Genomic DNA, 14909 nt, shown 5'->3' on the forward strand with positions numbered 1-14909 from the left:
TTGCATTGTATTGCAATATTGTGTTGGCAGAAAAAAGTAATTCAGAATTTTCTTTTTTTTGCTAAGTTATTTACTGGATTAATTTATCTAATTAATTTATTTTATATTTTGATAGATTGGACATTTCTGAACATCGCGATACCAAATAGATGTGTTTTTTTTATGTATTTCTTTATTTTACAAGCTGTAGTACCCGGCATTGCCCGGGATAGTAACTAAGTATCTCTCTGTTTCTCTCCCACTCTCTGTCTGTCTCCCTCTCTGTCTGTCTCCCTTTCTGTCTCCCTCTTTATCTTTGTTTGTCTCTATCCCTGTCCCTCTATCTCTCTGTTTCTGTGTCTATCTCTGTCTGTCTCTCTGTATCACTCTCTCTCTCTGTCTTGCTCTCTCTCTGTTTCTGTCTGTCTCTGTCTCTCTCCCTGTGTGCCTCTCTCTGTGTGTCTCTCTCTCTATTTCTCTGTCTCTATCTCTCTCTGTGTCTGTCTCTCTTTCGTCTGTCTCTCCCTGTCTGCCTCTCTGTCTTTGTTCCTCGCTCTCTCTCTCTCTGTGTCTCTTGCTCTGTATCTCCCTTTATCTCCCTGTCTCTCTCTGTCTGTCTCTCTCTGTCTGTCTCTCTCTGTCTGTCTCTCTCTGTCTCTATCTCTCTCTGTCTCTATCTCTGTCTGTCTCTATCTCTGTCTGTCTCTATCTCTGTCTGTCTCTATCTCTGTCTGTCTCTATCTCTGTCTTTGTCCGTCTCTGTCTTTGTCCGTCTCTGTCTTTGTCCGTCTCTGTCTTTGTCCGTCTCTGTCTTTGTCCGTCTCTGTCTTTGTCCGTCTCTGTCTTTGTCCGTCTCTGTCTTTGTCCGTCTCTGTCTTTGTCCGTCTCTGTCTTTGTCCGTCTCTGTCTTTGTCCGTCTCTGTCTTTGTCCGTCTCTCCAAATGAAATCATATTCCCTCAAACATCAGCTTCTTATACTAAGAATGTCCTTTGTTGCCTATAGCAACCAATCACAGCTCTTATTAATGACCTGTAGCTCCCAGCTCTATTGAGCTTTTTGGCAAATAACTGAGCAGGGTTAAATTTTCCCCTTAAAACATAGTCTATGACGTTCCCTGAGTCACATGAGGTGTGCAAAATTTCGTGATTGCAAATGTGATGGTGCGGATTCCTTTAGCACACATACATATATACTTACATACACACACACACACTCAGCTTTATACATTAGATTTTCAATGGAGCAAAAGGGGGGCAATTTGAACGTTTGTTTTTCTTTTTTTTTCTTTCATATTTCTAAATAAACTTTTTTTTCACTTTTTATTGCGTTTACTAGTCCAATTGCTTGAGCTATACAGAGCATTGCATCAGCGTCAGCATCAATACTGCTCTGTAAATGTGGCACCCCTGACCTGGTCAGGCGCCACTGGGTACTGCACCCATGCTGGGGCAGTACCTCCAGGTAATCCTAAGGGCTAGAATGAGGTGTGTATGCACAGACACATAGCAACCAGGTCCCCCACACCTTAGAGGGGACCCTTGGGCAGACCCAAGAGGGGGCGTTCTTCCACATCTCATCTAGGGGTGTAGGGGAGGGGCTGGAAGCTAAGGTGGCAGTGGCTGTCAGGAAAGTAGGAGGAGTTAGCCAGTCTGATAGTGGAGAAGCGCAGAAGAGGTGGCAGAGAGAGAAGCAGCAGAAAGAGGGTTGCTGAAGGAGAGAGACGTGCGCTGACACGCTAGTTAGACCCTGCACATGTAGCAGCCATTAGCGGGGGAGAACGGTTACCAGTAGTGGACAGAAAGACGCTGAGGAAGTCAGCTGGTCATGTACGGAGACTCCTGGTGACTAGGCACACACGGGGAACAGGTCCCTAGAGTAGATATCCATTTAATTGGTCTGCTAAACCTGCCAGTGGGGTCGGGACCACAAGTCCCACATCAACCAACTAGAGTCTGAGCATCAGCTGCAATGAGGGGGCCCATAAGGAGGATCGAGCCTGGAGCCATCTTCCTTGGTCCACGCTGCCAGCAAACGGGCCAAAAAGGGGAGAAAAGGCAGCAGCGACTTCCCTGGATGAATCCCACGGTACTTCAAGTCAGGGGTTATCCGAAACAAGAAGTGCTAGGAAGGCGAGTTAACGGTTACCCTTAGACCAGCCTGAAGGATACCTGGTTCCACCTGGTTTATCTCAGCATTGCCCGGGTTACCTCACAAAAACATCTGAAAGTGAGTAAACGAGTTGAGAGACACTTTGGACTGTGACTGAGTTATTCTGGAACCTGTTTTTCTACACACCCGAGCCCCTGGGGCCAGCCTCACTCACGGGAGTCCATATCACCAGACTGCAGATTCCATCAGCCCCAGATGCTCGTTAATCCTGCAGTGGCGGTCACCCATAACCCTGACCGCAAACCGTGAGTGACGTCACGACTCCCATGTAAATAAACCTGACATACCTGTGGCCAGAAGTACCAACAAGAGGAGACCGCGCGGCGTCCCTGCAGGTGGATAGATGTCCCTGGGAGCGGTGGGCGACACATATGGAGAAACCCATGATCTTCTATGAATGTGGTGCTCAGCCGGCGTTCACTGTAAGATTGTCATGACAGACACAGGAGGTCACCAGCTGACCCCTGTCTGTCATGACAACCCATCGATGCCCCGTAAACACGTCACAGGGCCGCTGTTGGGCGCTCCCCGCCGACACGTTTTAAATCCAGCTGTTTAGCCACGAGCAGATCTCTGATCCATCCATGGCAATCTATAGCAGCAAATAATATGAGTTACCGCAAATTCAGAGTATACATATAGCTGATCGATACATACTTCGAGCTAATATGGAAACCTGGGTGAAAACAGTCTATGAAATAATCTCCAGGTCCCATTCATTTCTCCTTTACTGCTCGTATCCAAATTTTAAAATTAAGAACATTTATTTGTTAAATTGTTCTAAAAATAAGTGGATAATGGCTGAATGAGGCAGCAGGAATCTTCCTCCCATCTCCGCAGTTGTTTGAATTTCTTAATAACTTGTTATAATAAACTCAATTAAGTTATTATGGAACAATGAATGCACTAATTGACCTCGTAAAAGCAGATCTGTCAGCTTATGTGCTGCGCTATGTAAGAGCAGCAAATTACAGATACAGGTCTGAAGTCTTAGAAGACATAAAAATGAATGTTATGCCGTAAATATCCGAAGGTGTGACAGATTGTGATAAAATACAGTGGACTCATAGGTATGGACCCAATGTATTCATAAAAATAAACCCTCCACCTCCTCCCGCCCCTCTCTGTGGTGGCCCAGAGTAATCATAAGGAAGGAACCTCCGCCTCCTCCCGCCCCTCTCTGTGGTGGCCCAGAGTAATCATAAGGAAGAAACCTCCGCCTCCTCCCGCACCTCTCTATGGTGGCCCAGAGTAATCATAAGGAAGGTACCTCCGCCTCCTCCCGCACCTCTCTCGCAGCCCAGTGTAATGATAAGGAGGGAACCTCTGACTCCTCTCACCACTCTCTGTGGCTGCTCAGTCTATTAATAAGGAAGGAACCTCCACCTCCAAATCCTCTCTGTGGTGGCCCAGTGTATTCATAAGGATGGAACCTCGACCTCCTCCCGCCCCTCTCTGTGGTGGCCCAGTGTATTCATAAGGAGGGAATGTCCGTCTCCTCCCCCTCTTCTCTGTGGCAGCCCAGTGTATTCATAAGAAGGGAACCTCCACCTCCCGCCCCTGTCTGTGGCGGCCCAGTGTATTCATAAGGAGGGAACCTTCGCCTCCACCTGCGCCGCTCTGTGGTGGCCCAGTGTATTCATAAGAAAGTGTGCCGCCCCCGTAGAAGCAGCTGAGCTGCTCTGATCTGGGTTCGCTGTGGCTTGAGGGTCTCCAGACCCGGGGGTTGTACGGCCACTGAAATGAAAGGGAGATATTTACAGGGGAGTGGATGTATCGTTTGTGACACCACCCGTGGTGTACGGTAATTTAGGGAGTACCGCCGCTTCTGTTGGGAATACCCGGGGTGATGAATTGGGGCAGCAAGGTGTCGTAACCTTCCACAGGTAGAGGGATTCCCCGGGATTCAGTGTAGGGGTGCCGTGGGGTGCAGGGATCACTCTTGTACTCACTTAGTTCATAAGCAGTCGCTGACAACCGGGTAAACCAAGTCTCTGGGTACCGCTGCTGCTGAGGGGAGCTCGTCCAGGTCCCGTCCCCAATAGTGTTGCCTGGTGATCCGTGACCTGCCTTCTGGCACTAAGTTTGACTTAAACTTAGTGGCCCAGTAGTATGGAAATAGCCGGGCCCAGCTTCCCACTATGGCTAAGTGTGGGAGCTTGCTCTCAGGGCTCACATTTGGGATTTTCTGGACCGTTTTGGATTGGAAAGTCCTATCCCCCTCGTTGCGCAAATGCCCCGATTCTGGAGCAAGTGGGAAAAAATCATAAAGGCTCCGTTGTCCTCAGGTGAATTGTCGGGTTGCCTGAAGCTACTCCTCGACCTAGAGTCCATGTACCCCGTCGTGCCTTCGGTCCCAGACCGGTGACAGTGCTAGGCTGCCAGCTTTCCTCCTCGACAAGTCCAGGCACCTTGCCAAAATCCCCATGCGACCGGGGGTCCGACTCCTCTAGGCCCAGACCACCGTCTGCTACCTAGACAGTTCTTCCAGGAGCCACCGCTCCTGACCTCCTCTGACCTCCTCACAGCTCGAGGGCTACTTGCCAACTCTCTCTCAACTCACAGACTGACTACAATCCTCACCTCCTCTCCGTGACCCCCCAGGTGGGCAACTCTATTCCACTTTAGCCGTCTACTGGTGTGTCTGGTGGGTGTGGTGCAGGGTGTATCTAGGATTTGATTTGCTTTTGGAGGCAACACCATTTAGATAGGGACCCAGAACAAAGAGGGAGGCAGAATACTGCATGGAAGGGCAGCTTGTGCAGTACCCTGTGATGACCTGATTGTTCAGGGGCGTCACAAAAGGAACCTCTCTGTGGTAGCCCAGTGTATTCATAAGGAGGGAACCTCTACCTCCTTCTGCCCCTCTCTGAGGCAGCCCAGTGTATTTATAATGAGGGAACCTCTGCCTTCTCCCGCCCCTCTCTGTGGCGGTCCAGTGTATTTATAAGGACGGAACCTCAACCTCCTCCCGCCCCTCTCTGTGGTGGTTGACATGACCAGCCATTCAATGGCCTAAGAAATGGTAGAGCTTTACCCTCATGGATAAACTAAACTTACTACTTTGAGTCCTCTGAATTTTGTTAGTGCTTATATCTGCCATATGGCACCATTTTTATGCAGAGATTTGACTACAAGGAGGGAGGAATAGCAATTAGTCATTCAATTTTGTGACAAATCAGATTTATTACAAATTTCCCCCAAATTTTGGCTTTTGGCGGATCCAAAATTGTCAAAATTGGATTTACTTTGCGGGATTTTTGCTGGAAGGATAACATAAAAACAAATACTCACCTGTCTTAGGTCCTCACCTGACTCCTTACAACACCTCTGCAACAACTCCTGGTCTTCTACGTAATTTACTGCTCAAAAATGCCATTGTCGAGACCCACATGGAAGGCATTACACATCAGTGACTGAGCTGTACAAGGACCAAACACCTGTGCAGAGGACTGGCAGGTACAAAGAGCCAGGTAAGTCTAAAATTTTTTAACCCCTTCTCTCTGATTATTATGGTTTGCTGTTTGGAAAGATTTCAGACCATAATAACGACACCTGAAGCTCTTACAATTAGGACTTAAAGGGTATCTATCGCTAGGATCAAGCCTTCTAAGCCATCTTTATGGGCATGTTGGTCATAGAAAGTTGGCCAAAATGAAACCTTAATCTCTTTGATCTGATGTCTTATTCCAGATAAATCCATTTTTTTTCTTAAGAGGTAAATGAGCTGTTAAGATCAATGGGCCCCACACGGATCTCACTGAGTCAGGAGCTTATTTTAATGAAAAGGAGCATTACTTGTGTGAAACATGTAATGACTGAGAGTCTGCTTTACTTATTTCACTGCAGAGCTGTGTGTGATTATATCTAAACAATACAGCAGAGCTGAACTTTGTCTGATTGCTAACATATTTGCAGCAGTAGTGGTACTCTTATAGTTGTACTCTCATATTACTTCAGCTTCCATATTACAGGTAGACAGTACAGGTAGTACAGCAGAGCTGACAGCTCTGTTGGAGGACAACTGTTTTGTAATGAGACAAAATTTAACTCTGCAGTGCTGCATTAGTTGAAATCACACATAGCGGAAAGCACTTTGAAAGGACAACTGCAGGCGTGTTTGTAATATGACAAAGTTCTGTTCTTTTGTATTGTGCTGGTTATAAACACACACAACTCTGCAGTGAGATCAGCAGAGAAGACTGTCAGTCATTACATGTCTCACACTGATAATGCCACCTTTCATTCAAAATAACATCTGGAGGCCGATTCTTAAGGGTGCTTTACATGCTGCGACATCGCTAACGATATATCTTCAGGGTCACGGTGTTTGTGACGCACATCCAGCATCGTTAGCGACATCGCAGCGTGTGACTGCTAGGAGCGATGATCAACGATTGCAAAAACGTCAAAAATTGTTGATCGTTGACACGTCGCTCCTTTTCATAATATCGTTGGTGCATGCCGCTGGTTGTTCGTCGTTCCTGCAGCATCACACATCGCTATGTGTGACACCGCAGGAACGACGAACATCTCCTTACCTTTGTCGACCGGTAGTGAGGAAGGAAGGAGGTGGACGGGATATTCATCTCAGCCCCTCTGCTTCTATTGGACGGCTGCCGTGTGACGTCACTGTGACGCCAAACGAACTGCCCCCTTAGAAAGGAGGCGGTTCGCCGGCCACAGCAACGTCGCAGGGAAGGTAAGTACGTGTGACAGTTGTAAGCGATGTTGTGCGCCATGGGCAGCGATTTGCCCGTGTCGCACAACAGACGGGAGCGGGTACGCTCGCTAGCGATATCGATAGCGATATCGCAGCATGTAAAGTGCCTTTAGGGAAATCCATATTCAAACCATAGATTTTAACAGCTCATTTACATATTGAAAAAAATGTAGATTTCACTAGAAGAAATCGGATCGCAGATCTAAAGGTATCATTTTTTCAGCTTTCTAGGAACTGCTTGCCCATGTAGACAGTTTAGGAGGGTTCATAGATTCCCTTTAAACTGCCCGAAACAAAAATTGGGAAGTTCTCTCATCTCTAGTAAAGACCTGTAGATATTATATGATATGCACCCTGACCTAGTTTACTGTATGAGGTGCACTGATTACCTGAACCGGGAGGTGCTTCCGTCATCCCACCTATAAAGGTCTGGGCAAGCACCAGATGAAGCCATGGAATCTCGGTTCCTTGAGAGTCCAATCCAGAAATCCCCATCAGATTTTCCGGAACCTGAATTTGTGAGATTTTGTAGCATTCTTTCGATGAGTTTTTGTTCTGCTTCACTTTCAATGCTCAGAAGATGGCCTCCTTCCCCTTCGCAAACCTCTCGTGCCTGATGATAGCCAACCCGTGCTGTCAAGTCTTGGAAATAAGCAATTTTGTAACATGGATGTTTATAATCTGCATAACAAACCTTCCGACCTGTAATAAAAGATAACTCAGTTACAATAATTGTGGATCACATTTAACATGTATTTGACTATGGTAATTGATACTTCTGTACATTTTAATTTGCTTCCCCACATGTCACATATATTTTATGTTGATTCTGTATTTTATCTACTAGACATTTAAAAAGACAGTTAAGGTAGAATAGGCTTGTTTAATATTGGTTATATTGGGGTTAATTAGATCTCTCAGACCTTTTAAATTTGGATCAAGACATTTTTAAATCTCAGCTCCTCAGTGTCCCTCCTCCTTGCTGAGAACTCACATTGCTCAGTATAAGCTGCAGCCATGAATTAGGCTGGGTGGGCAGTGATTAAATATTCTCTGATTCATGAGCTATTTAATTCTTTAGCTGAACTCATAAAATGTGATTATTATTTTTTCTATCAGCATTATACAGCAATTCTGATTCCATTTTTCAAAACAATTTGTGATATTTATTTAATAATATTAGTATGCAGTTTGTATTGTAAAATCTGGCGTGGCAGATACAATGTAACTATTGAAAATACCAACATTTTTGGAGTAATATAACACAACACTTGCAGGATAAGAAAAGTAAGCTGAGAAAGGAGATAGACCATATCTACTTGAATATTATATTCTGATACTTATTAAACGTAACCATTACTCTTCGGAAAAAAAAGGGGCAATGGTCATTCTCTTTTGAGCCTTTGACAGAGTATTAATTTTAATTATCCTCCCCCCACCAGTAGGTGCATCATAATTATTAACATGTGTGCCATAAAATCCAACAGTGATGAATGGTAATTATGATCATTGGTAAAATGCCAGACTAATGGCTGAGGCAGAATACTTTATATCACCACCAGTTTTCATTCACGCCTGGATTCCTGGCTCTAAGGCCCCTTTCACACGTCAGTGATTCTGGGATGTTTGTGCTTTTTTTAAAACGTACCAGAATCACTGACATACGCAGACCCATTATAATGAATGGGTCTGCTCACACGTCAGTGATTTTTCACTGCACGTGTCTCCGTGCGGCGTACCCGCGTGTGCATGATTGCCGCACGGAGACATGTCCATTTTTTTCTGGCATCACTGATGTTCCACGAACCACGCAGTGGTGTGGTCCGTGAAACACGTGCCAGAAAAAAACGTGCATTTAAAATAATAAACATTTTTACTCACCCGGCGTCCAGCGATGTCCTCTGCAGCCCGTCCTCCCTGCTGCTTCTAAGCCGGCTGATTACTGTCGCGCATATTCATTATGCGCGACACAGCCGACCCGGAAGCAGCTGCTGCAGGAGTCACCGCTGGCCGGATGCTGCACCGCGGGAGGATTCAGCACCATGGAGAGCGGGAGCGGGTGCAGGTGAGTTGATTTCTAAGTGCAATCACGGGCCACGGAGAACGGAGCCCGGATTGCACTTAGACAACCCACGTGTGCCGTGATTTTCGGCACACGCAGGGACATGTGCGTGTTTTACACGCCAGTGAAAAACGTCTGTGTTTTTCACTGACGTGTGAAACGGGCCTAAATATTTCACTAAAAGATCACTAATCACCACACACAACCGTATATATATATATATATATATATATATATATATATATATATATATATATATATATATATATATATACATACACATACACACACACACACACATATATATAGATAGGCATGTGTTTGCTCCCACAAGCCTGGCTCTCAACTGAGACACACCCTGCTGTGCTCGGCCTGATTTAAACTAAAATACTGGACATGAGGATTGCTACAAAACCTGGACTGGGAGGAGGGATCTGTCTCCCTGTTACCCTTTGTGCTATACTCCCCGTAATAGCTATAGCAAACTCAGAGGGTTTCCAGACACATTCTGGGGGACACATAGCGGTCTTCAAATATTACCCCTGTCACTGCCTCACAATATATATATATATATATATATATATATATATATATATATATATATATATATATACATATATATATATATATGGATAATTTAAAAAAAAAAATGTTGACTATGTTGTAACATGGACCAAACAAATTTAATATATAAAGCTGAGTGTATCTGTGTGTGTGTCTATATATGTGTATGTGTGTGTGTGTGTGTGTGTGTGTGTGTGTGTGTGTGTGTCTATATATCTGTATGTGTGTGTGTGTGTGTGTGTGTGTGTGTGTATGTCCATTAATGGAATCTGCACCGTCTCATTTACAATCACAAAATTTTGCACAGCCTCCTCATTTGACATAGGGAACGTCATAGACTATATTTAGACAGGAAAATTTAACTCCTCGCTTTACAGTTATTCATACAAAAACCTGCTTACAGTAAAGTCAAAGGAGCTGGGAACGGATCTGTTTTTATAGACTCTTATTATGGACAGAGAAAGACACACAGCAAAACCCAAGCAAACAGAAGAGACATACAGACAGGAAGAGACACGCACACAGAAAGAGACACGCACACAGAAAGAGACACAGAAAGAAAGACCACAGAAAGACAAACACAGAAAGACACACACAGAAAGACACACACAGAAAGACACACACAGAAAGGCACACAGAAAGAGACATACAGAAAGAGACACACAGAAAGAGACACACACAGACAGTAAGAGACACGCAGACAGACAGTGGCACATACACAGAAAGAGACACACAGAAACTGTTTGGATGGTTGAGGTAATATATTGACTGTTTTGACCATTATCCTGGATATTTATCAGGGGGCCTGTAGCAACCAATCACAGCTCTGCTTCTATTTTGTTACCGGTCAAGGAGCTCTGATTGGTTGCTATAGGCAACAAACAACATTGTTAGTATAGGACAGCTTATTCGAGTTAATATGATTTTGGTGGTGACGCCTTGTCAGTTAGTGACTTTTATGCACAAAATAATTTTTATTTTGTTATAGCTAAGAATAGTTATTATCCCGGGCAACACTGGGTAATACAGCTAGTAGATAGTCTAAACTTAGGAGGCAAGCTATCATTTATTCTTGTGTGTATTACAACTTTTGGAAAGGATACTTTTTTTTGGCTTTTCATCACATGTATCAAGTTTTTGCACTTTTTTTTTTACTTGTTTCATACTGTTTCTATCAGTTTAAATTCATGTCTAAAAAGATGGGTGTAGTTTCACCGGAGTGACTCGTTTGCTTTTTCACTTTTTGAATTGTGCCAGAACTGTAAACAGCGGATCATTAAGGTGCCGGGTCTCACCAATCTGATATAGATGACATATCTAGTAAATTGGTCATCAATATCATTAGTAGAGTTGAGCGCGGTTCGCGGTTCGCGGTTCTCCAGTTCTAGGCTCGAGTGATTTTGGGGCCTGTTCTAGATCGAACTAGAACTCGAGCTTTTTGCAAAAGCTCGATAGTTCTAGAAACGTTCGAGAACGGTTCTAGCAGCAAAAAAACAGCTAATTCCTAGCTGGCTTTCCGCTGTAATAGTGTAAGTCACTCTGTGACTCACACAATTATGACATTTCAGTATATAGTGTGGGTGAACAGCGCCTTCAGATCACTGCTGTTTGTATAATGGCGATCGCCATTTTTTTTTTTTCCTTGTCTTCCTTCCCTAAGCGCGCGCGTCTTGTGGGGCGGGCCAGCATGTCAGCCAATCCCAGACACACACACAGCTAAGTGGACTTTTAGCCAGAGAAGCAACGGCATGTGTGATAGGATGTCCATGTCACATGTCCCTGCATTATAAAAACGAGTATCTGGCCGTCCGGACGCCATTATCTCTTCTGCGTCCTTGGTGTCAGACATCACTGGCGCAGCTCCGTCCTGAGTCCCATCGCTGATACAGCTGTATGCGCTCCATACACAGCGCTGGACAGCTTAGGGATAGCACTTTCCATCAGTCCTTTTAAGGGCTCGTACCGGCAGGGTCAGAGCCATAGGTGGCAGGTCCTGAAAACAGCGACAGCGTCTGTGTAGCAAAGGTCAGGGATTTCGTCGCTGCATTTCCCCATTAGGAGGGAATAGAAAGGCAGGCTTCCATTCCTCTACCCAGAGCCCCACAATCCTGGCACTGTACCCTCCTGTCCTCTGCACACTCCAACTCATTATAACTAAGCCATTATACTAGCAAACACTGAGTGTACCTAGTGGCATCCTAAACGTGGCTATTGGACTTTTGTCTAGTCCCACTAGTGCAAAGACATTTGCAGCACCTCTGCCTGCATTGCACACTCCAACTCATTATAACTAAGCCATTATACTAGCAAACACTCAGTGTACCTAGTGGCATCCTAAACGTGGCTATTGTACTTTTGTCTAGTCACACTAGTGCAAAGACATTTGCAGCACCTCTGCCTGCATTGCACACTCCAACTCATTATAACTAAGCCATTATACTAGCAAACACTCAGTGTACCTAGTGGCATCCTAAACGTGGCTATTGGACTTTTGTCTACTCACACTAGTGCAAAGACATTTGCAGCACCTCTGCCTGCATTGCACACTCCAACTCATTATAACTAAGCCATTATACTAGCAAACACTCAGTGTACCTAGTGGCATCCTAAACGTGGCTATTGGACTTTGCTATAGTCACACTAGTGCAAAGACATTTGCAGCACCTCTGCCTGCATTGCACACTCCAACTCATTATAACTAAGCCATTATACTAGCAATTTTTGCTGCCAGTTTAAGGGCCGTAGTTGCATTGTCAGGGATATTTATTCTTTATTATTCTGCTGTTAATAAAGATAGACCACCGCTGCAATCTACACCACCTCTCAATTTTTACTACCACATTTTCAGTGCACAATCTTGTCGCAATGAACATGAGTGGCAAAATGACAGATGCTGGTGGAAAGGGGAAGAGGCGTGGTGGAAAAGGAAAAAAAGGGTTTGTCCGTGGGGAAGGTGGCAAAGCTCCATTATCATCTACTGAAGATAGACCATCTACCAGCAAAAGTAAGATGTCTACTACTTACCGTGGACAATCCGATGTGCTCCCTTTTTTACGGACACGAACAACAGGAACAAAGGTAGATGATGGCCAAAAAAGGAAAATGCTTGAATGGATCTCAAGTGGTCCAACAAGTGCCCTCTCAGCCACTTCAAGTACTGCATCCAAAAAACACCAGTCCTCTGAGTTGTCATCCCAATCAAACTTGCTTTCTCCCAGCTCTGAAGTCTCCATCAGCCCTGCACAGTATGGTGGAACTGAGATGGCTGAGTCTGCAGAGCTGTTCAGTCACACTATAGCCTGGGAATCAGAGGTCTGCTCCCAAGCTACAGTGAGTACAGAACAGGAAATGGTCTGCAGTGATGCCCAGAACCTTTGTGACTCTGATTCAGGCCGTGAGGACCAAGTTTCTGAGCATAATGTTGACCCTTTGTCACAAACTGTAACACCTGTGGTTATAGACAATGAGGAACATACTGATGAAGATGAGACGCAGATACCCGATTGGGATGACAACTTAAATATTCGGTCAGGGCAAGAAGAGGCTCGGTCTGAGGGGGAGGGGAGTGCAAACACAACAATTGATGATGAAGTTCTAGATCCCACCTACTGTCAACCCACAGTCAGGCACTCGAGGAGGTCAACAGAGGTGGTGGAGGAGGATGCAACTGATGACGAAGTTACCTTGCGCCTTCCTGGACACAGTCGGAGTACTGGTAGCACGTCTACAACTGCATCCTCAGCCACCACTCTGCCTCTGAGCATTATTCGGGGTGGATCAACAGGTCGCATGGCGTCTAAGCCTTGCCTAGCCTGGTCCTTTTTTGACATAGAAAAAGATCGCCCAAATTATGTGATCTGTAAAATTTATCATGGTTCTCTTAGTAGAGGTCAAAACCTCAGCAGTTTGACAACTTCTTCCATGAATCGTCACATGAATAAATATCATATGGCCCGGTGGGAAGCTCACCGTGCTGCAATGCGGCCTAGTGGAGCGAACCATCCACCGCCTGCCCCTTCCAGTGCATCCGCGCGCTCGTCATCTTCTAGGACTGTGGGGACATCTGTCACACCTGTTTTTCCACCCACATCTTCCACCACTGTAACCGCAACAGGCAGTTTGCTTGGTAGGTCGTCAGTTGGTTTGGAAGGGGAAACAAGTGAGTGTGTACAGCTCTCTCAGACATCGATAGCACCAACATTGGATGAAGGCAACATCATGTCTCCGCCTGCACTTTCCTCACAAACCTGCATTTTTCCAGGGACACCCTACTCAACACCGTCTACACACAGCAGCCAGATCTCTGTCCCTCAGATGTGGTCAAATAAAAGGCCACTTCCTGCGACCCATGACAAAGCTAAGAGGTTGACTCTATCCTTCTGTAAGCTGTTGGCTACCGAAATGCTGCCTTTCCGCCTAGTGGACACACAGGATTTTAGAGACCTTATGTCTGTCGCTGTGCCCCAGTACCAGATGCCTAGTCGCCACTACTTCTCTAAGAAAGGTGTGCCCGCGCTACACCAGCATGTCGCACACAACATCACCGCTTCCTTGAAAAACTCTGTGTGTGAACGGGTGCATTTCACCACCGATACTTGGACCAGTATGCATGGACAGGGACGTTACATGTCGCTGACTGGGCACTGGGTAACTATGGTGATAGATGGTGAAGGGTCTGCTGCACAAGTCTTGCCGTCCCCACGACTTGTGTGTCAATCCTCTGTCTGTCCAAGTTCCGCCACTGCTTCTGCATCCTCCACCTCATCTGGGTCCTCCACCTCCGCCCCAAGCCTGCCTGGTCAGGCCACCAGCGTTCTCACTGCGCAGAAGGAATCACGCACCCCTCATTACTATGCTGGCAGCAGAGCGCAACGGCATCAGGCGGTCTTTAGCTTGACATGTCTTGGGAATAAGAGTCACACAGCTGAGGAGTTGTGGTCAGCTCTGCGGTCCGAGTTTAATAAATGGCTGTCTCCACTCAACCTGCAGCCTGGTAAGGCCGTGTGCGACAATGCTGCAAACCTGGGTGCGGCCCTTCGCCTGGGCAAGGTGACACACGTACCTTGTATGGCTCACGTGTTGAACCTTGTCGTCCAGCAATTTTTAACACACTATCCCGGCCTAGATGGCCTTCTGAACAGGGCACGAAAACTGTCTGCTCATTCCGCCGTTCAAGTGCCGCAGCTGAGCGACTTGCATCGCTCCAGAAGTCTTTCGGCCTGCCGGTTCATCGCCTGAAATGCGATGTGGCGACACGCTGGAATTCAACTCTCCACATGTTACAGCGACTGTGGCAGCACCGCCGAGCCCTGGTGCAATATGTCATGACGTACAGCCTGGGCCAACGAGATGCAGAGGTGGGGCAGATCACCCTGATGGAGTGGTCTCAGATCAAGGACCTATGCACCCTT

General features: G+C 46.0%; 1 protein-coding gene across 2 annotated transcripts in view; it reads right to left on the reverse strand.

Moving 5' to 3' along the window:
• The window catches only part of CHODL (chondrolectin), a 189681-nt gene that overhangs the window by 43366 nt on the left and 131406 nt on the right, over positions 1–14909 (reverse strand). For both annotated transcript variants that reach the window (XM_075333063.1, XM_075333064.1), the window contains exon 2: positions 7262–7574. In XM_075333063.1, the coding sequence (XP_075189178.1) occupies positions 7262–7574 (313 nt within the window). The remainder of the gene's footprint in view (positions 1–7261; positions 7575–14909) is intronic.

The sequence above is a fragment of the Anomaloglossus baeobatrachus genome, chromosome 2, assembly GCF_048569485.1.
Source record: "Anomaloglossus baeobatrachus isolate aAnoBae1 chromosome 2, aAnoBae1.hap1, whole genome shotgun sequence".
NCBI lineage: Eukaryota > Metazoa > Chordata > Amphibia > Anura > Aromobatidae > Anomaloglossus > Anomaloglossus baeobatrachus.